This window comes from Ranitomeya imitator, chromosome 4, assembly GCF_032444005.1.
Source record: "Ranitomeya imitator isolate aRanImi1 chromosome 4, aRanImi1.pri, whole genome shotgun sequence".
Classification (NCBI taxonomy): domain Eukaryota; kingdom Metazoa; phylum Chordata; class Amphibia; order Anura; family Dendrobatidae; genus Ranitomeya; species Ranitomeya imitator.
In genome coordinates this window covers 234,638,030-234,661,550 of record NC_091285.1, presented here as the reverse complement: position 1 = coordinate 234,661,550, position 23,521 = coordinate 234,638,030, and the positions used below count along the sequence as shown (strand labels likewise).

The window sequence follows — 23,521 nt, the reverse complement described above, 5'->3', positions numbered from 1 at the left end:
GGAATGGGCCAACATACCAACAACAGTGTGTGGCAACCTTGTGAAGACTTACAGAAAACGTTTGACCTCTGTCATTGCCAACAAAGGATATATTACAAAGTATTGAGATGAAATTTTGTTTCTGACCAAATACTTATTTTCCACCATAATATGCAAATAATATGTTAAAAAAACAGACAATGTGATTTTCTGGATTTTTTTTTCTCAGTTTGTCTCCCATAGTTGAGGTCTACCTATGATGTAAATTACAGACGCCTCTCATCTTTTTAAGTGGTGGAACTTGCACTATTGCTGACTGACTAAATACTTTTTTGCCCCACTGTATATTAGTCCCCATAGCTGAGTGTCCATTAGTTAGGGCTTCTGTCCTGCTCAGCCAGTATTCACATTTATGTAATTTGACATATGGTTAAGTTTTAATACTAAAGGTTAGGACTGTGATGTGGTGGGATGGCTTTTATGTTTTAAGCAAAATAGTGTTAACCAGGTACCCGATGCTATTTTCATGCACAATTGCTCTTTATTTATTTACTGCAGGGTATTTGATCATTTTGTTTTTATCTTAGGTTTTTTCTGTTTTTGTCTGCATAGGAACTTACATGCCAGTTCATCTGTAGGTTTTAGTTGGGGGTATGCAGCAGAGACTGAGACGCTTTAAGTACGATATCACATCTTAATGCACATCCAGACAGAACTTTAAAATATGATTTCTCGTTGCCAGAGCAGCACTGAGGTAATAAATGTATAGACTAGCTAATCTTTTAATAGTTATATCAATAGTTTTAGGTTGGGTGGGGTGTGAGTTGAAAGGTTGCTGACTGGTTCCATTTAACCAATTGATTTTGTAGTATAGATATGTTACTACAAAGCCATGCAATCGAATATAATAGCTGCATGGTTTTGCTGATAACACCGATACTCTATTACACAGATATTTGAAAAATTTTAAAAACTATAAAGCATTTTTATTTTTAATTAAGTAAATTTATACCTAAGACAATTGGAAAAGCCTTTTTTTTTTAATTCTGAAGTAGTGACCAGAGCCATCCAGAATGATTTTATCATATTTTGTTTTACCCATTTCTACATTTAGCTGCTGTTGTCTAAGTTTAGATAACTGTTGTGTGATCCATGGAATAGTACCAAAGTACGGAAGTGCGAATGTGCAACCAAGAAGCACAAGCTCATAAGTAATCCAACACCCACTGGGTGGCGCCACTAGTCCTCACTATGCCGTACTGATTCACAGTTTGTTTTTTAATAATGAAATGTACATGCTCATCTCGTATAGGCAAGGACATTTGCAATTTTAGTTGAATGTAGTTTTACTTCACATTTGCTCAGAAAAGCTAACATTTTTGGTAATTTGAGTAGATAGTTAAGATAAACAATCATCTGGTGAATGGACACAGCCATTAGTATGTATAATAGCCTTTAAAGTTGAACAAATGCAGGGTGAAGAAAGAATTACTTTCTTGAATGACCTGGGAACATTCTGATCATCTTCTTTCAGAAAAATTGTTTGAGTTATTACTCTATTATTATTATTTGGTGAAAATATTAAACACACTTGACTTCTTTTCATTCAATGGTATGTGATTATCAAAACAATGGAGCATTTTATATGGAATCGTCTGTTTTCATTAATTTTAGATGAATGGGAACAGCCACCTTAATGTGAGGGTCCATTATATGAAGGCATGTTAGCCTCACAATATTTTAATATAATATATATTAATAAATATTTATTTACTGTTTCAGTTCCTGAAGACCCTCCTCAGAACGTTGTCAAGGGCAACATCACAGCAAGATCCTTCTCTGTAACTTGGGATGCTCCAACTATTGTGACTGGAAAATTTAGTTACCGAGTTGAATTGTATGGTCCAACTGGTAAGTGGTTTCACATACAGTAAGTTACACTTGAGGCTGTTGCCTTCCATACTCTCTGTCTGCTGTCACTCATTACTTGGATTGTAGGGTGAGCATTTCCACGTACTTACCGCTTGAACATATGTTGCTTTAATGTGCCTAAAGGGCAAAAAGATACAACTTAATTGTACCTAAATTAAAGAAAGCTCCTCTAAGCTCCAGATATCAGTGCCAGTCCCAACACTACTAGCCACTCGATTCCAGAGCCGCAACTGCACGTCACAGGTCAGTGTGACTTGCCTTAGAGGGGGGTGATAGCATAATGAAGAGCGGAGGCAGGGATTTCTTCCAGACACCGCATGCCCCGGAGCCAGGAAGAAATAATTAGCATAATGAAATAAAAGTCTATTTCTCCACATCTAGACAGCAATTATGAAGCATACAGGTAAGACTAGATTAACATTTCTAATACCTGTATGCCCATAGTAATAGCTGAAAAGTGTCCCAGGGGATAACAGATTTCCTTTAAATTTCAGTAAGCATGTGTTATGAAAGGTAATTCAGTACCACAATGGACATAGAGGTCAGCGCGCATACAGTGACCTGGCAATAACCCAAAAACAAGAACGAGCTCTGAGACGTGGGAACTCTGTTGACCGCAATCCCTAATCCTCTCCAACCACACTAAAGGCAGCCGTGGATTGCGCCTAACGCTCCCTATGCAACTCGGCACGGCCTGAGAAACTAGCTAGCCTGAAGATAGAAAATAAGCCTACCTTGCCTCAGAGAAATACCCCAAAGGAAAAGGCAGCCCCCACACATAATAACTGTGAGTTAAGATGAAAAGACAAACGTAGAGATGAAATAGATTTAGCAAAGTGAGGCCCAACTTTCTGAACAGAGCGAGGATAGGAAAGGTAACTTTGCGGTCAACACAAAACCCTACAAAAACCACGCAAAGGGGGCAAAAAGACCCTCCGTACCGAACTAACGGCACGGAGGTACTCCCTCTGCGTCCCAGAGCTTCCAGCAAGCAGAAAAAAAACAAATAGACAAGCTGGACAGAAAAAAACAGCAAACAAATAGCAAAGAGGAACTTAGCTATGCAGAGCAGCAGGCCACAGGAACGATCCAGGAGGAAACAGGTCCAATACTAGAACATTGACTGGAGGCCAGGATCAAAGCACTAGGTGGAGTTAAATAGAGCAGCACCTAACGACTTCACCACATCACCTGAGGAAGGAAACTCAGAAGCCGCAGTACCACTTTCCTCCACCAACGGAAGCTCACAGAGAGAACCAGCCGAAGTACCACTTGTGACCACAGGAGGGAGCTCTGCCACAGAATTCACAACAGTACCCCCCCCTTGAGGAGGGGTCACCGAACCCTCACCAGAGCTCCCAGGATGACCAGGATGAGCCATATGAAAGGCACGAACAAGATCGGGAGCATGGACATCAGAGGCAAAGACCCAGGAATTATCTTCCTGAGCATAACCCTTTCCACTTAACCAGATACTGGAGTTTCCGCCTTGAAACACGAGAATCCAAAATCTTCTCCACAATATACTCCAACTCCCCCTCCACCAAAACCGGGGCAGGAGGATCAACAGATGGAAACATAGGTGCCACATATCTCCGCAACAATGACCTATGGAATACGTTATGTATGGAAAAAGAATCTGGAAGGGTCAGACGAAAAGACACAGGATTAAGAACCTCAGAAATCCTATACGGACGAATAAAACGAGGTTTAAACTTAGGAGAGGAAACCTTCATAGGAATATGACGAGAAGATAACCAAACCAAGTCCCCAACCCGAAGTCGGGGACCCACACAGCGTCTGCGATTAGCGAAACGTTGAGCCTTCTCCTGGGACAAAGTCAAATTGTCCACTACATGAGTCCAAATCTGCTGCAACCTGTCCACCACAGTATCCACACCAGGACAGTCCGAAGACTCAACCTGCCCTGAAGAGAAACGAGGATGGAACCCAGAGTTGCAGAAAAACGGTGAAACCAAGGTAGCCGAGCTGGCCCGATTATTAAGGGCGAACTCAGCCAAAGGCAAAAAGGACACCCAGTCATCCTGATCAGCAGAAACAAAGCATCTCAGATATGTTTCCAAGGTCTAATTGGTTCGTTCGGTCTGGCCATTAGTCTGAGGATGGAAAGCCGAGGAAAAAGACAAGTCAATGCCCATCCTACCACAAAAGGCTCGCCAAAACCTCGAAACAAACTGGGAACCTCTGTCAGAAACGATATTCTCTGGAATGCCATGTAAACGAACCACATGCTGGAAAAACAATGGCACCAAATCAGAGGAGGAAGGCAATTTAGACAAGGGTACCAAATGGACCATCTTAGAGAAGCGATCACAGACCACCCAAATGACTGACATCTTTTGAGAGACGGGAAGATCAGAAATAAAATCCATAGAGATATGTGTCCAAGGCCTCTTCGGGACCGGCAAGGGCAAAAGCAACCCACTGGCAAGAGAACAGCAGGGCTTAGCCCGAGCACAAATCCCACAGGACTGCACAAATGTACGCACATCCCGCGACAGAGATGGCCACCAAAAGGATCTAGCCACTAACTCTCTGGTACCAAAGATTCCAGGATGACCAGCCAACACCGAACAATGAACCTCAGAGATAACTTTATTCGTCCACCTATCAGGGACAAACAGTTTCTCCGCTGGGCAACGATCAGGTTTATTAGCCTGAAATTTTTGCAGCACCCGCCGCAAATCAGGGGAGATGGCAGACACAATTACTCCCTCTTTGAGGATACCCGCCGGCTCAGATACACCCGGAGAGTCGGGCACAAAACTCCTAGACAGAGCATCCGCCTTCACATTTTTAGAGCCCGGAAGGTATGAAATCACAAAGTCAAAACAGGCAAAAAACAACGACCAACGAGCTTGTCTAGGATTCAACCGCTTGGCGGACTCGAGATAAGTCAAGTTCTTGTGATCAGTCAAGACCACCACGCGATGCTTAGCTCCATCAAGCCAATGACGCCACTCCTCGAATGCCCACTTCATGGCCAGCAACTCTCAATTGCCCACATCATAATTTCGCTCAGCAGGCGAAAACTTCCTGGAAAAGAAGGCGCATGGTTTCATCACCGAGCAATCAGAACTTCTCTGCGACAAAACAGCCCCTGCTCCAATCTCAGAAGCATCAACCTCGACCTGGAACGGAAGCGAAACATCTGGTTGACACAACACAGGGGCAGAAGAAAAACGACGCTTCAACTCTTGAAAAGCTTCCACCGCAGCAGAAGACCAATTGACCAAATCAGCACCTTTCTTGGACAAATCGGTCAATGGTTTAGCAATACTAGAAAAATTGCAGATGAAGCGACGATAAAAATTAGCCCAGGAACTTTTGCAGACTTTTCAGAGATGTCGGCTGAGTCCAATTATGGATGGCTTGGACCTTAACAGGGTCCATCTCGATAGTAGAAGGGGAAAAGATGAACCCCAAAAATGAAACCTTCTGAACACCAAAGAGACAGTTTGATCCCTTCACAAACAAAGAATTAGCACGCAGGACCTGAAACACCGTTCTGACCTGCTTCACATGAGACTCCCAATCATCCGAGAAGATCAAAATGTCATCTAAGTACACAATCAGGAATTTATCCAGGTACTCTCGGAAGATGTCATGCATAAAGGACTGAAACACTGATGGAGCATTGGCAAGTCCGAATGGCATTACTAGATACTCAAAATGGCCCTCGGGCGTATTAAATGCAGTTTTCCACTCATCGCCTCGCTTAATACGCACAAGATTATACGCACCACGAAGATCTATCTTGGTGAACCAACTAGCCCCCTTAATCCGAGCAAACAAATCAGATAACAATGGCAAGGGGTACTGAAATTTAACCGTGATCTTATTTAGAAGGCGGTAATCTATACAAGGTCTCAGTGAACCATCCTTCTTGGCTACAAAAAAGAACCCTGCTCCTAATGGCGACGATGACGGGCGAATATGCCCCTTCTCCAAAGACTCCTTCACATAACTCCGCATAGAGGCGTGCTCAGGCACAGATAAATTAAACAGTCGACCTTTTGGGAATTTACTACCAGGAATCAAATCGATAGCACAATCACAATCCCTATGCGGAGGTAGGGTATCGGACTTGGGCTCATCAAATAAATCCCGGTAATCAGACAAGAACTCAGGAACCTCAGAAGGGGTGGATGATGAAATAGTCAGAAATGGGACATCACCATGTACCCCCTGACAACCCCAGCTGGACACAGACATGGATTTCCAATCTAATACTGGATTATGGACTTGTAGCCATGGCAACCCCAACACGACCACATCATGCAGATTATGCAACACCAGAAAGCGAATAACCTCCTGATGTGCAGGAGCCATGCACATGGTCAGCTGGGTCCAGTACTGAGGCTTATTCTTGGCCAAAGGCGTAGCATCAATTCCTCTCAATGGAATAGGACACTGCAAGGGCTCCAAGAAAAACCCACAACGCCTAGCATACTCCAAGTCCATCAAATTCAGAGCAGCGCCTGAGTCCACAAATGCCATGACATAATACGATGACAAAGAGCAGATCAAGGTAACAGACAGAAGAAATTTTGACTGTACCGTACCAATGGTGGCAGACCTAGCGAACCGCTTAGTGCGCTTAGGACAATCAGAGATAGCATGAGTGGAATCACCACAGTAGAAACACAGCCCATTCAGACGTCTGTGTTCTTGCCGTTCAACTCTGGTCAAAGTCCTATCGCACTGCATAGGCTCAGGTTTAAGCTCAGGTAATACTGCCAAATGGTGCACAGATTTACGCTCGCGCAAGCGTCGACCGATCTGAATGGCCAAAGACATAGACTCATTCAGACCAGCAGGCATAGGAAATCCCACCATGACATCCTTAAGGGCTTCAGAGAGACCTTTTCTGAAAATAGCTGTGAGCGCACCTTCATTCCACTGAGTGAGTACGGACCACTTTCTAAATTTCTGACAATATACCTCTATTTCATCCTGACCCTGACACAGAGCCAGCAAATTCTTCTCTGCCTGATCCACAGAATTAGGCTCATCGTACAGCAATCCGAGCGCCAGGTAAAATGCATCGATATTACTTAATGCAGGATCTCCTGACGGAAGAGAAAATGCCCAGTCCTGGGGGTCGCCACGCAAAAAAGAAATAACGATCCTAACTTGTTGAACTGGGTCACCAGAGGAGCGAGGTTTCAAAGCCAGAAATAGTTTACAATTATTTTTGAAACTCAGAAATTTAGTTCTATCTCCAAAAAACAAATCAGGAATAGGAATTCTCGGTTCTAACATAGAATTCTGAACCACAAAGTCTTGAATACTTTGTACTCTTGCCGTGAGCTGATCCACACATGAAGACAGACCTTTAATGTCCATTGCTACACCTGTGTCCTGAACCACCCAAATGTCTAGGGGAAAAAAAAGGCAAAACACAGTGCAAAGAAAAAAAATGGTCTCAGAACTTCTTTTTTCCCTCTATTGGGAATCATTAGTACTTTTGGCCTCCAGTACTGTTATGAAAGGTAATTCAGTACCACAATGGACATAGAGGTCAGCGCGCATACAGTGACCTGGCAATAACCCAAAAACATAGAACGAGCTCTGAGACGAGGAAACTCTGTTGACCGCAATCCCTAATCCTCTCCAACCACACTAAAGGCAGCCGTGGATTGCGCCTAACGCTCCCTATGCAACTCGGCACGGCCTGAGAAACTAGCTAGCCTGAAGATAGAAAATAAGCCTACCTTGCCTTATAGAAATACCCCAAAGGAAAAGGCAGCCCCCACACATAATAACTGTGAGTTAAGATGAAAAGACAAACGTAGAGATGAAATAGATTTAGCAAAGTGAGGCCCAACTTTCTGAACAGAGCGAGGATAGGAAAGGTAACTTTGCGGTCAACACAAAACCCTACAAAAACCACGCAAAGGGGGCAAAAAGACCCTCCGTACCGAACTAACGGCACGGAGGTACACCCTCTGCGTCCCAGAGCTTCCAGCAAGCAGAAAAAAACAAATAGACAAGCTGGACAGAAAAAAACAGCAAACAAATAGCAAAGAGGAACTTAGCTATGCAGAGCAGCAGGCCACAGGAACGATCCAGGAGGAAACAGGTCCAATACTAGAACATTGACTGGAGGCCAGGATCAAAGCACTAGGTGGAGTTAAATAGAGCAGCACCTAACGACTTCACCACATCAACTGAGGAAGGAAACTCAGAAGCCGCAGTACCACTTTCCTCCACCAACGGAAGCTCACAGAGAGAACCAGCCGAAGTACCACTTGTGACCACAGGAGGGAGCTCTGCCACAGAATTCACAACAAGCATGTACATTACTTTTTTTCCTATATCATTTCTTCTTATTATAATATGTAATTTATGGACATCTATGGCTTGATTTCCTCACCTGTGTGGATTGAATGGGTTTTTATCGGCATCTGGTGAGAATTTCATCTCAATGGCACCTTTAAAAATATATTTACTTAGAAAACTGGTGACGTGTTCAATAGTTATTTCACCAGCTGTATACACTGTATATAAATGGAAGTACTTCCTTAAAGTTTAAAGGAAATCTGTCACCACATTTGACCTATCTAAACTATTATAATGGGCATACAGGCTTTAAACTGAAGAAAAAAAGTCCTCTCTGTGTGTCTCAAATCAGATGTGTTGTTTCTGAGAAATCATCTTTTATCACATTATATAAATGACCTCTTCCAGGATCCGAGAAGTTACCACCACTGGGTGTTATGGGGGGTCTCACCTCTCCAGGGCGCAGTGCCTCCACCCGAATCTTGATTGGAGCTCTCTCTCTGGGATTGCAGAAGGACTATTATCTTCTGCCAGGGGCTGACTCGGGAAGCCCCTGCCACACTCAGTACACACTCACAGGGCTCAGGAGTAGAGATGAGTGGTGTTCGAGTCGAACTGTTCGTAAATCTCAAATTCAAGCTGTTTCGGGCAGTGTTCGAGTCGTTCAACGAACCCGAACAATTTGCTTAAAATTCGGCTGTTCGAGTTTCTGTTCGATAACTGTTCGTTCAGCAAAAGCCTAACTTGATTTGCACATTAAAACTGTTTATCATTGTTAGTAGACTGTTTCAGTGTATAGTTGGCGGGGGCAGGGGATAGATCTGTGTTGAAACAACGCCGATCTCCATTTTTTTCTTTCCCGCATTTACAGTGGGGCGGTGCAGTCTCTCAGCCTATCAGCAGTGCGCGCACACACAGCAATGTGCATGTGATGCACACAAGCAAGGGCATGTGTCATTGGCTGTGTATGTCACATGTGCTTGCCCTATAAGAACCAGCCATTTGCCCCGTCGCCACCATTTCCTCACTGCTGCAGCTTAGCGTTAGACGGCACCGCTGCTGCTGTGGGCGATATACAGACAAAGAGTGTTTTTTTGGAGCGAATTGTCAGAGAGATAGGTTTAGGGAGTTGGGAGGAGTCGGGACTAGTTGTAATATCAGCCCTTTTCAGGGTAGGTTACAGCAGTTCATAGCACTGTTTGCCAGGCAGGTCAGTGCCAGTGCTGTGCAAGTGTTTGTCAAAGTATTTGCTGTAATCTAGCTCAGCCAATCCTTTTGGGCTAGTAGCATTGTCTGAGTAGCCCGCCTGTGAAACTAACTACACCACCTGTGTATCTCTATTTTCACTGCATCTAATCCACTTCATAGTTTAGGGCCTAAGAGCAGTGACTGCACGTCAGCAGAGTAGCCCGCCTGTAAAACAAACTATACTGCCTGTATCTCTATTTTCACTGCATCTAATCCAGTTATTAGTTTTGGGCCTAGGAGCAGTGTCTGCACGTCAGCAGAGTAGCCCGCCTGTGAAACCAACTATACCACCTGTGTATCTCTACTTTCACTGCATCTAATCCACTTAATAGTTTAGGGCCTAGGAGCACTGTCTGCACGTCAGCAGAGTAGCCTGCCTGTGAAACAAACTACACCGCCTGTGTCTGTCAATTTTGACTGCATCTAATCCAGTTAATAGTTTTGAGCCTAGTACCACAGTTTGGCCACTCAGTTCTGCTCGGTTTTCATCCATCGGTTGTTGTGCCAACAAGTACAGATACAGAGTTGCCAATTAGTTAAGCACTAAAATGAGTGGCAAAAGGCCTGCTGATGGTGGAAAGGGGAATAGGCGTGTTGGAAAGGGAAAAAAAGGTTGTGTCCATGGGGTAGAATCGGTAGATGGTAAAGCAACAATAACATCTGCAGAAGAATGACCATCCTCCAGCCAAAGTAAGATGTCTACTTCTTTTCGCGGACAATCTGATATGATCCCTTTCTTACGACCATCGGTACAAGCATCGCCAAAAATTCCAGATGAGGCACAAAAACAGCAGGTGCTTGATCGGATATCAAGTGCTCATTCAAGTGGGCTCTCCTCCATGTCAACTTCAACATCACAACTACTCCAGTCCTCAGAGTTGTCACCCCAATCGCACTTGCTTCCTCACAGCTCCCAAGTCTCCAGCTGCCCGTTTGAGCATGGGGTAACACACATGGTTGAGTCCGTAGAGCTGTTTACGCATACTATAGCCTGGGAATCAGAGGTCTGCTCCAGAGCTTCTGTGAATCCAGATGAGGAAATGATCTGCACTGATGCCCAGAATCTTTGTGAGTCGGATCCAGGCCCAGATGAAGCATAATGTAGACCCTCATTCCCAAACTGTAACTTCTGTTGGTGGAGACAATGAGGAAGATGATGATGAGACTGAGATACCTGATTGGAACGAAAACTTGACTTTTCGGTCGGGGCAGGAAGAGGTTGGCTCTGAGGACGACGGGTGTGAGAACACACAGGATGATGATGACGAGGTTGTAGATCCCACTTACTGTCAACCCCCAGTCCGCCAGTCCATGAAATCAGCAGAGGAGGTGGAGGTGGAGGAGTATGCTAGTGACGAGTCTGACGACAAGGTAATGGTGCGCCTTCCTGGACAGAGACAGAGTACTGGAAGCAAATCAACAAGTGCATCCTCAACCCCAACTGTGCCTCAGACCAGAAGTCGTGGTGGCTCTTCAGGTCGCACGAGCTCTAAGCCTTGCATAGCCTGGGCATTTTTTGACATCGCAAAGGATGACCCAACTCATGTTGTCTGTAAGATTTGTCAACAAAATCTCAGTAGAGGCCAAAAAATCACTAGCTTGAGTACTTCATGCATGAACCATCACATGGATATGAGGCATAAGTTGCAGTGGGAAGCTCACTGTGTCACAATGCGGCCTAGTGGGCCGGGTCAACCACCGTCTGCCCCATCAAGTGCATCCGCATCCTCTTCATCCTCTGTGACTGTGGGGACAGCAGTTGCACATGGTTTTGAATGCAGACCTTCCACCTCTTTAACTGCAACATCCAGTGTGATTGCCAGGTCGTCAGGACATTTGCTAGTGGAAACACCTGCTGGTGTTGAGCGCTTGCTGACATCGACACCACATTTTGATCAAGGCAACATAACATCTCCACCTGCACCTTCCTCACAGACCTGCAGTTTGCCGGGGACACCCTACTCAACTCCACAAAGAACAAAAAGACAGCGCCACAATGGATGGTGAAAAAATAAGAGCTTACATTTATTCTGCCTCCTGTAGCGACGTTTCGGTCAACAGACCTTTATCAAGCACTTGGGGTGGGGCAAATCACGCTGCAGGAGTGGTCTCAGATCAGGGACCTATGCACCCTTCTGCACAGTTTTGAAATAGCAACGAAGATGTTTAGTGCTGACGATGCCATTATCAGCATGACCATTCTGGTGATTTACATGCTCGAGCACACCTTACACAGTGTTCGGAGTCAGGTGGTGGAACAAGAGGAGGAGGAGGAGGAGGAGGAACAGGAGGAGTCGTATGCGGAAGGGATCATATCTCCAAGGTCAAGAAGGTTGGCAGCACCAAGGCGGCTGGCAGCATTGGAGGCTGGGGGAGAGGGATTACCGAGTGCACATGGTAGCAGCCAAACTGTTGAGGAAGGTGCAGGAGGCGAGGAAGAAGTGGAGGACGAACTGGCGCTGGGCATGGAAGACTCATCAGATGAGGGAGACCTTGATCAAATTTCTGTTGTGCGAGGTTGGTGGGAGAGGGCAGACGAAGGAAGCATGATTCTCACATCGCCACCACCAAGACAACAAGGACTTGGTCCTCCTGGATGCGCAAGACACATGAGTGCCTTCTTGCTGCACTACCTGCAACATGACCCTCGGATTGTCATAATCCGAAGTAATGCCGACTACTGGGTTGCCACACTGTTAGATCCCCGGTACAAAAGCAAATTTGGTGAAATAATTCCTGCCATAGAAAGGGATTCACGCATGCAGGAGTATCAGCAGAGACTGTTACAGAATCTAACATCTGCTTTTCCACAAAACACCAGTGGTGCATGTAGTGAATCTCTGAGTTTTAACTTGCCAACCGTGGGACTATCGAGTCATCACTCAAACCGTAACAGTAACATCGTATCTCATGGTAACAGCAATTTTTTCCAATCATTTTAAGATTTTGTTCGACCATCCTTTGCAAGGCCACAGGAGACAAGAAGTCTGACGCACAGCCAACGCCTAGAGAGGATGGTACAAGAGTATCTCCAAGTTAACATCGATACCATGACTGTGGAACTGGACCCTTGCTCATTTTTGGCTTCCAATCTTGAAAAATTGCCTGCGCTCACCACTTACGCCTTGGAGATCTTGTCGTGCCCCGCAGCCAACGTTCTCTCTGAACGTGTGTTCACCGCTGCTGGTGGTGTGCTGACAGATGAGCGCACGTGACTGTCCAGTGACAATGTAGACAGACTAACATTCATCAAGATGAACAAATCCTGGATCCGCAAGGACTTTTCTACCCCTGTGTCATCTTGGGGAGACTAAAAGCTTGATGATTTTTGAAAATCACCTCACCAACCGTTTTAAAAAACTCTGGCGAAATTGATGCCACTTAAGTGGTGTCTGTGGCCGAATTTTTGGAAAAAATGGAGAATCTTTTATTTAGTCCCCTTGCTGAGTTTTACATTATGTTGCCATCGTCAATTCCAGGTGGGTGGGGTCGTCTGCAGAGTTGTTTACTCATATTATGGCCTGGGATACAGAGGTCTGCTCCAAAGCTTCAGTGTCTGCTAGTCAGCAGAGTAGCCCAGCCACCCACCGCCTGTTTACCTAAGTACTATTTTTAACGGCATCTGGCCCAGGAAATCCTTTTGGGACTAGTAGAATTTGGTGCTACTCAGCAGCGTACTTCACCCATGAAGCAAGCTACACTGCCTGTTTACTTAACTACTATTTTGTAACGGCATCTAGCCCAGGAAATCCTTTTGGGCCTAGTAGAATTTAGTGCTACTCAACAGCGTACCCCACCCATGAAGCAAGCTACACTGCCTGTTGATCTAATTACTAATTTTTAACTGCATCTAGCCCAGGAAATCGTTTTGTACCTAATAGCATTTTGTGCTACTCAGCACAGTACCCCACCCATGAAGCAAGCTACATCGCCTGTTTACCTAAGTACTATTTTTTAACGTCATCTGGCCCAGGAAATCCTTTAGGGCCTAATAGAATTTAGTGCTACTCAGCAGGCAGGTCGAGGCAACCTTTATGACATCATCGTCACCATGGCAACCATTATGACATCTACGTCGATACTGTGCCCGTTACTGATTGGTCGAGGCCTGGCGGCCTCGACCAATCAGACGCGGGATGTCTACGTCCTTTATGACATCATCGTCGCTGTGCCCGTCGCTGATTGGTCGAGGCCTGGCGGCTTCGACCAATCAGAGACGCGAGATTTCCAGGACAGACAGACAGACAGAAAGACAGACAGACAGACAGACAGACGGAAAAACCCTTAGGCAATTATATATATAGATAGGGATTTTCATATAAAGCTGCATGATCCGGTCATTAGCTCGTGTGTTTAAGTGCAATAGTCAAGTATCAAGTGCAGTTATCATGTGCATGGAGGGTGTGGAGACAGATGAGTAGTAGGGTGCAGATTCACATGCAGATAATATTTGGAAGGAGGGAACAGGACAAAGTTAGTTTACAGAGTAGTTGATTTGGTAGGCTTGTTTGAAGAGATGGGTTTTTAAAGCGCTCTTGAATAGGTCGGGGCTAGGTATCAGTCTGATCGTCTGGGGAAGTGCATTCCAGAAAGCTGGCGCAGCACGAGAGAAGTCTTGTAGACGGAGGTGCAAGGTTCAGATTACGGGGGATGTTAGTCTTAGGTCATTTGTAGAACGGAGGACACGTGTAGGGCGATAGACGGAGATGAGAGAGGAGATATAAGGCGGTACAGAACTGTGGAGTGCTTTGTGGGTGAGAGAGATGAGTTTATACTGGACCCTGTAGCGAATGGGTAGCCAGTGTAATGACTGGCACAAGATGGAGGCATCAGTGAAGCGGCTGGACAGAAATATTACCCTGGCTGCCGCATTTAAGATGGATTGGAGAGGAGAAAGTTTGGAAAGAGGGAGGCCAATCAGAAGAGAGTTGCAGTAGTCCAGACGAGAATGAATAAGAATGACAGTAAGAGTCTTAGCAGTTTCAAAGGTGAGAAAAGGTCGGATTCTGGAGATGTTTTTAAGATGCAGGTGACAGGAGCGAGTGAGTGATCGGATGTTCGGTTCTGCTACTCAGCAGGGTACCTGTCACGATCCATGTTTGGATCTGTGGCAGATCTGGTTTCCCTCAGATTTAAACCTTTTTTCCTTTTCTGGTCATTGGGGGTTAATGCAGTTTTCTCCCCCTGGTGGCCACTGGTGTTATTGCATTGCATGGCTGCTGGGTCAGCTGATGTTTGTGACCACTCCCACCATCCTTTATAAGGTCACCTGGTGCTTCAGCTGACTGTTGGTTATACAGTTCCTTTCAGGAGACCAACCTCGCAATAGCAGCTCCCTGGTGTCAGCCAAGTCTGGTGTTTGGAGCTCAGTTGCTGTACTATCTTTGTTGTGGAGTCTGCAGCGGCGTGCACAAGCTAAGTTCTGAGCTTTGTTATTTTGTAGTTGTGCATACACCTTTTGGTATCGTGTTCCCCTCACTCTTATATTGTTTATTCCTGTTTTATTTGCTTTGTGGTGCTGTTTACACTGTTCACCCCCTGGGATGGGGGTTGGGGGTTTAGTACAGGGTTTAACAGGAGACAGGGACAGGTCGGTGACTTGGGTCTCCCTACCTTCAAGGGTACCCCCAAGTTAAGGAAAGACAGGGCTTCCCCTAGCCTGAGGGGCAGTTCAGGGGCCCAGATTCCTCATCTCCCGTTTTCCTATTTCTGCCTCGTGACATTATAACCAACCGTTCCTTTTTTTTCTGCTGAGCCATGGCCCAGATGCAGGCCTTTGCCCAATTGCTGCAGACTCCCACTGATGAATGTAAGGTGCTGCCTGGTGAGGTGGTGCAGCAGCTGCAACAATTGTTTTGGTCCTCGGCTCAGGTACAGGCTCAACCTGAACCCAAGATATCTCTCCGAGACAGGTTCTCTAGAGGGAGAGACAAATTTTTGTTTTTTAAGGAGGCCTGCAAGTTGTACTTCAGGCTCCGCCCTCATTCATCAGGGAGTGAGGAACAATGGGTGGGTATCATCGTTTCCCTTCTTAAGGGTGATCCCCAATCCTGGGCCTTCTCCCTGCTGACCAGTTCACCATCCCTACGGTCGGTGGACGATTTTTTTTACGGCTCTGTTGTATGGTGAGCCAGATGGCGTCTCCCTGGTGGAATCCCGACTCCGTAAGATCAAGCAGGGGGTCGGCCGGCTGATGAGTACTGTTCAGAGTTCAGGAGGTGGGCCACAGACACACAGTGGAATGACCCTGTCCTTAGGAGCCATTTTGTGCAGGGTCTGTCCCCTAGGTTGCAAGATACTCTGGTGCAGTACGCAGCCCCCAGGTCGTTGGAGGCCGCCATGTTCCTTGCCATCCGGGTGGATAGACGCTTGAGGGAGAGGCATACACCAAATGTGCCCCCTATAGTCCTTGCTAGGCAGGAGGACACACCTGGGCAGACGGACAAACCCATGCTGGTGGGAGGAGTTGGTTCCCAAACTGAGTTGCCTGTGGTTCACCGTGGAGTGGGGGCATGTTTCTACTGTGGGCAAACTGGTCATTTTATCAATGTCTGCCAAGCGTGTGCCAAAGTACCTGCACCATCTAAAGGGCCGCATCCTCCTGGTCGTGTGGAACGAGGTGACCAAGGTGTGTATATTTCCTCCATATTTTCATCTCAGTGTACCTTACCTGCTGAGGTGGTTATTGGTGGGGTAACTGAGAATATTCTGGTGCTTGTGGACAGTGGAGAAGGAGTCAATTTGGTGGATGCTCATTTTGTCCAGACCCATGGCCTGATGAGTAGGACGCTAGCGAAACCCTTAAGCGTCCAGGCCATTGACTCTGCCCCGCTCAGCCAAGGCAGCATTACACAAGTCATAGACAATATACATCTGCGTATAGGGGCTTGTCATGAAGAGTATTTATCATGCTTCATCTTGGAGGGCATACCAACTCCCATGGTTTTAGGACTCCCTTGGTTGAAAAGACATAACCCGGTCATAGACTGGCGGTCCAGGGAAGTAGTCAGCTGGGGTCAGTAGTGTAAGGACTGCTGCACGGGAGCTACGATCTCTGCCGCTCTTCTAAAACCTACCCCTTCCCCCTCAGTGGGGGCAGCAGAGGTGCTGCCAGGGACTAGGGGCAAAACTTTACCCTCACTACATGTTAACCCGGTGGGTCAGAGACCTCTTAGTAGGAGGGGTCAGATGAGGTGGGTGGTTCCCTCGGAGAATTGTGGGGGTGTGAGTGTAGTGACACAGGGAGACGCCTCTGTTGTCAATTCCTCAAAGAATTCTCCATCCTGTGGCAAACGTTTGCATGGAAATAAATGTTCAGGTCCGGACCTGTGTGTGAATGAGTACGTATGGGTGTCCACCAAAAACATCAGGTGGAAGTGTGCAACTGGGACCTGGAGTTCCAGGGTGAATGGGCCATATCGGGTGTCGGCCATTCTCAGCCCCAGGACTTTTCAGTTGGAGTTACCCCCAGTTATGCATGTACACAACTCATTCCCCAAGTCCGCCCTCTGGAGGTTTCTGGCACCTTCGTTGGTGGCATTTTCATCAGGTCGCATTTGCCATAAACCTGAGAGTCAGGTGACTGACAAGGTGAACTCTGGTGGATCGAGGTGTCCTCACCGTAGGTAGGTCTGGTGAGGTCTGATGATGAGTGTCCAGAGGCCACTCATTGAAAGGGGGGTACTGTCACGATCCATGTTTGGATCTGTGGCAGATCTGGTTTCCCTCAGATTTAAACCTTTTTTCCTTTTCTGGTCATTGGGGGTTAATGCAGTTTTCTCCCCCCCGGTGGCCGCTGGTGTTATTGCATTGCATTGCTGCTGGGTAAGCTGATGTTTGTGACCACTCCCACCATCATTTATAAGGTCACCTGGTGCTTCAGCTGACTGTTGGTTATACAGTTCCTTTCAGGAGGCCAACCTCGCAGTAGCAGCTCCCTGGTGTCAGCCAAGTCTGGTGTTTGGAGCTCAGTTGCTGTACTATCTTTGTTGTGGAGTCTGCAGCGGCGTGCACAAGCTAAGTTCTGAGTTTTGTTATTTTGTAGATGTGCATACACCTTTTGGTATAGTGTTCCCCTCACTCTTATATTGTTTATTCCTGTTTTATTTGCTTTGTGGTGCTGTTTACACTGTTCACCCCCTGTGGTGGGGGTTGGGGGTTTAGTACAGGGTTTAACAGGAGACAGGGACAGGTCGGTGACTTGGGCCTCCCTACCTTCAAGGGTACCCCCAAGTTAAGGAAAGACAGGGCTTCCCCTAGCCTGAGGGGCAGTTCAGGGGCCCAGATTCCTCATCTCCTGTTTTCCTATTTCTGCCTCGTGACAGTACCCCACCCATGAAACAAGCTACACCGCCTTCTTTCTTTCTCAATCTAACCCCTCGGCTCTGGGGTGTCCACTCTCCCTCAAGCTCTCTCCTTCTCACAGGTGGGCTACCGCGTATTTTCACACTGTGGCGAATCTTTTGGGCCCAGGCATAAGAAGTCGTCGAGGTAATGGATAATATGTGCCGCCTTACAAACGTCCATGACAACACATTCGAGGAAGCAATTAAACACCTCAAATAGTGAGCAGGATATGGAGCACCCCATGGGCAAACATCGATCTATGTAGTATGCTCCTTCACAGAAGCAGCCCAATGGGAGGACACTATTCGGAGGCACAGGTAGTAACCGGAACACCCCCTCAATGTCTGTTTTGGCCATTAGGGTGCCCCTTTCCAACTTCTTGACCCGCCTGATTGCCTCGTCAAAGGAGGTACAGTACATAGTACTGTACTTGGTTCCGCATCGATGTTGTCGTTTACTGACCTGCCCCTTGGATATGACAAATGGTGGATTAGTCTGAATGTACTGGGTTCATTTTTTGGCAGAAACTCCCAACGGGGGTACCACTACGTCTTCTAAGGAAAGTGCTCTGAATGGACCCGCCGCCATTCTACCTAAAGATATTTTATTTTTTTTTGTCAAGACATCTGGGTGTTGGTAGAGTGAATTTAGATTTTTATTCCAGCCTTTCTTGATTTTAGAAGGGCATGACATGCCTATATCTGTGGCTCCTCCTGCTTTTACTCCTCCACCTCTTTTCTTTTCGCATGACTATATGTAGTTGTGACTTTTCCATGTGTTTGCTGTGTCTTCTGAGCAGTTTGCCAGCTTTTGGACACCTTTTAAGGTGTTTTCTATGTGTTTTCCATGTGTTTGTATGTGTTTGTGTTTGCCTGCCATTGGTTTCAATGGGGTTCGACGGTGTTCGTCGAATGTTCGACGAACAGTTCGGCGAACACCTCCCTGTTCGACGAACCGAACCCGAACACTAGGGAGGTGGCTCAACACTACTCAGGAGTAGGGTTGAGCGACTTTTACTTTTTTAGGATCGAGTCGGATTTGGCGAAACTCGACTATCTCAAAAGTCGAGTCGAGTTAAATCGGCCGATTATCGCGAAAATTTGGGGATCGACCGAAACACGAAACCCAATGCAAGTCAATGGGGAAGCATAGTCGGCAGTGAGTGGAGACCAGGAAAACACCTACAGTGCCCATTTTAATGGCAAAAGCATCCATTCTTGTTACTGAAGCTTGTCAATCTTAATTTACCTTATAATAATAGTTAGGCATTGGAAATTGGGGGTCATTTGGCTAAAGATGTGGGGGGTATGGCTGGTTCAAGTATTTAGTGGGCCCAGGAAACGTGGACCACGTCACGGCAGTGGAGCAGGGAGAGGTAAGTATTTCAGCTTTGCAAGTGCTGTGATCCTGAGCAAGCAGGGGGGCCCACTCATTCGCATTGGCACTGGCACAGGGCCCCTTAAGGTACGGCAGTGTGTTTGCACGGCGGAGGCGCCTCCCACCGGCAGCGACACTTTTGCGTACTATGAGGGGCCCTGTGCCAGTGACGTCGCCAACAAGTATTCCCCCCACCTGATGAAGGAACCTGCACTTTCATCTGCACCTTCCTCTTTGTCCACGTGTAAGGTGGTATGGTATGCGGGAAGGGGAACCTGACTTTCAGCAGGGTCAGATTCTGGCTGTGTAGCGTGCAAGGGGAATGTAGTGGTCTGGGTCAATGTACCAGCAGACTCATCTAGCACTGGCTGGGCAATGGGCAGGATGAGGAGGAAACACAGATATAGGCCCAAATAATAAAGTGGGCTAAATGCATTTCAAAATTGGTAACAGGACTAACCAGGCGGCATTGCTTTGTTCAGTGGAGGATAAATGTAATGAGAGGCTGACACAGTGAGTAGGCCCAAATCAGTAAGTAGGCTAAATGCAGTTCAAAATTGGTAACAGTAGTAAACAGGCGGCACTGCCTTGTTCAGTGGAGGAGAACAGCAAGGAGCAGCAGACACCGTTAGTAGGCCCCAACCCAACTAGTAGGCCAAATGCAGTGTAATCTAAAAACTACTTAATGAAAGCCTGAAGATCGAAGCTGAGGAAAGGAAACCACGAGAAAACCTTGGAGCGTCAGACACCGTTAGTAGACCCCAACCAAAATATTAGGCCAAATGCAGTGTAATCTAAAAACTACTTAATGAAAGCCTGAAAATCGAAGCTCAGGAAAGGAGACCAGGAGAAAACCTTGGAGCGGCAGACACTGTTAGTAGGCCCCAACCCAACTAGTAGGCCAAATGCAGTGTAATCTAAAAACTACTTAATGAAAGCCTGAAGATCAAAGCAGGGGAAAGGAGACTAGGAGAAAACCTTGGAGCGACAGACACCGTTAGTAGGCCCCAACCCAACTAGTAGGCCAAATGCAGTGTAATCTAAAAACTACTTAATGAAAGCCTGAAGATCGAAGCTCAGGAAAGGAAACCAGGAGAAAACCTTTGAACGGCAGACACCGTTAGTAGGCCCCAACCAAAATAGTAGGCCAAATGCAGTGTAATCTAAAAACTATTCCTAATGAAAGCCTGAAGATCGAAGCTGAGGAAAGGAGACCAGGAGAAAACCTTGGAGCGGCAGACACCATTAGTAGACCCCAACCCAACTAGTAAGCCACATGATTTATATTATTAAAACTACTTAATGAGAGCCTGAAGATAGAAGCTCAGTAAAGGAAACCAGGAGAACACCTAGGAGCGGCAGACACCGTTAGTAGGCCCCAACAAAACTAGTAGGTCAAATGCAGTGTAATATTAAAACTACTTAACGAAAGCCTGAAGATTGAAGCTAAGGCAAGTAAACCAGGAGAACACCTTGGAGCAGCAGACACTGTTAGTAGGCCCCAACAAAACTAGTAGGGCAAATGCAGTGTAATATTAAAACTACTTAATGAAAGCCTGAAGACAGAAGCTCAGTAAAGGAAACCAGGAGAACACCTCGGAGCAGCAGACACCGTTAGTAGGCCCCAACAAAACTAGTAGGGCAAATGCAGTGTAATATTAAAACTACTTAACGAAAGCCTGAAGATTGAAGCTAAGGCAAGTAATCCAGGAGAACACCTTGGAGCGGCAGACACCGTTAGTAGGCCCCAACCAAAGTAGTAGGCCAAATGCAGTTTAATATTTTAAAAAACATAGGACGAAAGCCTGAAGATTGAAGCTAATTAAAAAAAAACAGGAGAACACCAAGGAGCGGCAGACACCGTTAGTAGGCCCCAACCAAACTAGTAGTTCCAATGCAGTTTTCAAACTACGATAGGCTGAAAACCTGACAATTGAAGCTCAGCTTTTTTAAGAGGAGGACAGCTGTATTGAGTGGCGCAGACAGACACAGGTAGTAGGCCTTAAACCAAAAAGTTGGCTCAAAGCAGTTTAAAAAAGGTTACAGGGGTACACAGGCAGCATTGGTATGGTCAGTGGAGGACAATTGGAAGGAGGGACCGCAGACAGACTTACTAGGCCTAAAATAAAAAAAAGTAGGCTTGATGCAGGTTTAAATAGGTTCCAGGGGTACACAGGCAGCATTGGTGTGGTCAGTGGAGGACAATTGGAAGGAGGGACCGCAGACAGACTTAATAGGCCTAAAATAAAAAAAGTAGGCTCTAAGCACTTTTTAATAGGTTCCAGGGGTACACAGGCAGCATTGGTGTGGTCAGTGGAGGACAATTGGAAGGAGGGACCGCAGACAGACTTACTAGGCCTAAAATAAAAAAGTAGGCTCTATGCATTTTTTAATAGGTTCCAGGGGTACACAGGCAGCATTGGTGTGGTCAGTGGAGGACAATTGGAAGGAGGGACCGCAGACAGACTTACTAGGCCTAAAATAAAGAAGGAGGCTCTATGCATTTTTTAATAGGTTCCAGGGGTACACAGGCAGCATTGGTGTGGTCAGCGGAGGACAATTGGAAGGAGTGTCTGACACAGTTAGTAGGCCAAAATAATAAATTGAGGTTAATGTCTGGCAAAAAAGAAATTTAACAAATAAACAGGTGGCATACCTAGGTACACGGGTGGGCTCTTCTGCTGACTTGCAGACAGTGTTATTTGGCGCAAAGTATTAACTGTTGTAAATGTAGGACAGGGCCCCTGAATATTTTTGCTAGCATCATGTATGTCAACAAATTGGTATTGGCAGTGACATTGAAGGATTTAACCGCACAGACTAAACAGTGGTGGAGCAGTGAGAGATAATTTTCCAAGTGGTAGAGCACTGTTTGAGCTTGGGGGGGACACTCTCTCGTGGCCGGCGGTACTGGCCCAGGGCCCCTCATGTTACAACGGTGTGTCTGACGTTGGGTGTGCACCACCACCGCCAGAGACACTTCATTGTACCATGAGGGACCCTGTGCCAGTGCCATCGCCCAGAAGTGGGCACACCCACCTCTTCAGACAAATGGCACTCTCACGGGTGCTTGTGCCAAGTGGTGACCATGGCCCCGTGGGGGGAGTCAGCCCATTTAGAGAGGTGTAAAAATGTCGTATGCTGGACATACAGCTGCTGCAAATGGAGAAATTGGAACACTCAGTAAGACCAGTCCAAAAGCAAGGCCTTTTTACAGGAAAGCTAGGTGTCAGCCGGGAAAGGTGGGGCAAAATAATTAGAAATCCATGATTGGTTCATTTTAATAAAGGTTAGATCATCAACATTTTGGGTAGCCAGACGACTCCTTCATTCGGTCAGTATTGAACCAGCAGCACTGAATACTCTTTCTGATAGCACACTAGCTGCTGGGCAAGCAAGCTCCTGCAATGCATATTCTGCCAATTGAGGCCAGGTGTCTATTTTGGATGCCCAGTAATCAAATGGGAATGACGGGTGAGGGAGAACAACGAATAAGGGAGGAAAAATAGTTAGTAAACATACTGGACAAATGTTGTCGCCTGTCACTTTGAATTGATGCTGCAGTACCTGTCCTGTCTGTGGTCATTGCAAAATCACTCCACAACCTGGTCAGAAAACCCCTCTGTCCAACGCCATTTCTGATTTGTGCACCTCTAACACCTCTGTCATGTTGCCCCATGCAGCTTGTGTGAGAACCGTCACCGCCGCTGTGTGCTGGGAATGCCTGAACCAAACGGTCTACAAGAGTTGCTTGTTTGGTAGCCAATATTTGCTCAAGGTTCTCATGTGGCATGATATTTTGCAATTTCCCTTTATAGCGTGGATCCAGGAGGCAGGCCAACCAGTAATCGTCATCGGTCATCATTTTTATAATGCGTGGGTCCCTTTGTAGGATGCGCAAGGCATAATCCGCCATGTGGGCCAATGTTCCAGGTGTCAATTCACTGCTTGTGCTGGGTTGAGGAGCACTTTCTGGCAAATCAACATCACTTGTCTCCCTCAAAAACCCTGAACCTGACCTTGCAACGCCACCAGTTTCTTTTGCCCCCTGAGAAGCTTCCTCATCCAAAAAATATTCATCCCCATCATTCTCCTCGTCCTCCTCCTCATCCAGTAGACTTCCCTGACCAGACAATGGCTGACTGTCATCAAGGCTTCCCTCGTCCTCGGCTGCAGACGCCTGCTCCTTTATGTGTATCAAACTTTGCATCAGCAGACGCATTAGGGGGATGCTCATGCTTATGATGGCGTCATCTGCACTTACCAGCCATGTGCATTCCTCAAAACACTGAAGGACTTGACAGAGGTCTTGTAGCTTCGACCACTGCACACC

The 23,521-nt window shown here is 46.4% G+C and overlaps 1 protein-coding gene across 1 annotated transcript in view; it reads left to right on the top strand.

Moving 5' to 3' along the window:
• PTPRQ (protein tyrosine phosphatase receptor type Q) overlaps nt 1-23,521 on the top strand; it is a 536,318-nt gene that overhangs the window by 31,784 nt on the left and 481,013 nt on the right. The window contains exon 4 of the mRNA XM_069762319.1: nt 1,762-1,890. Within this exon, the coding sequence (XP_069618420.1) occupies nt 1,762-1,890 (129 nt within the window). The remainder of the gene's footprint in view (nt 1-1,761; nt 1,891-23,521) is intronic.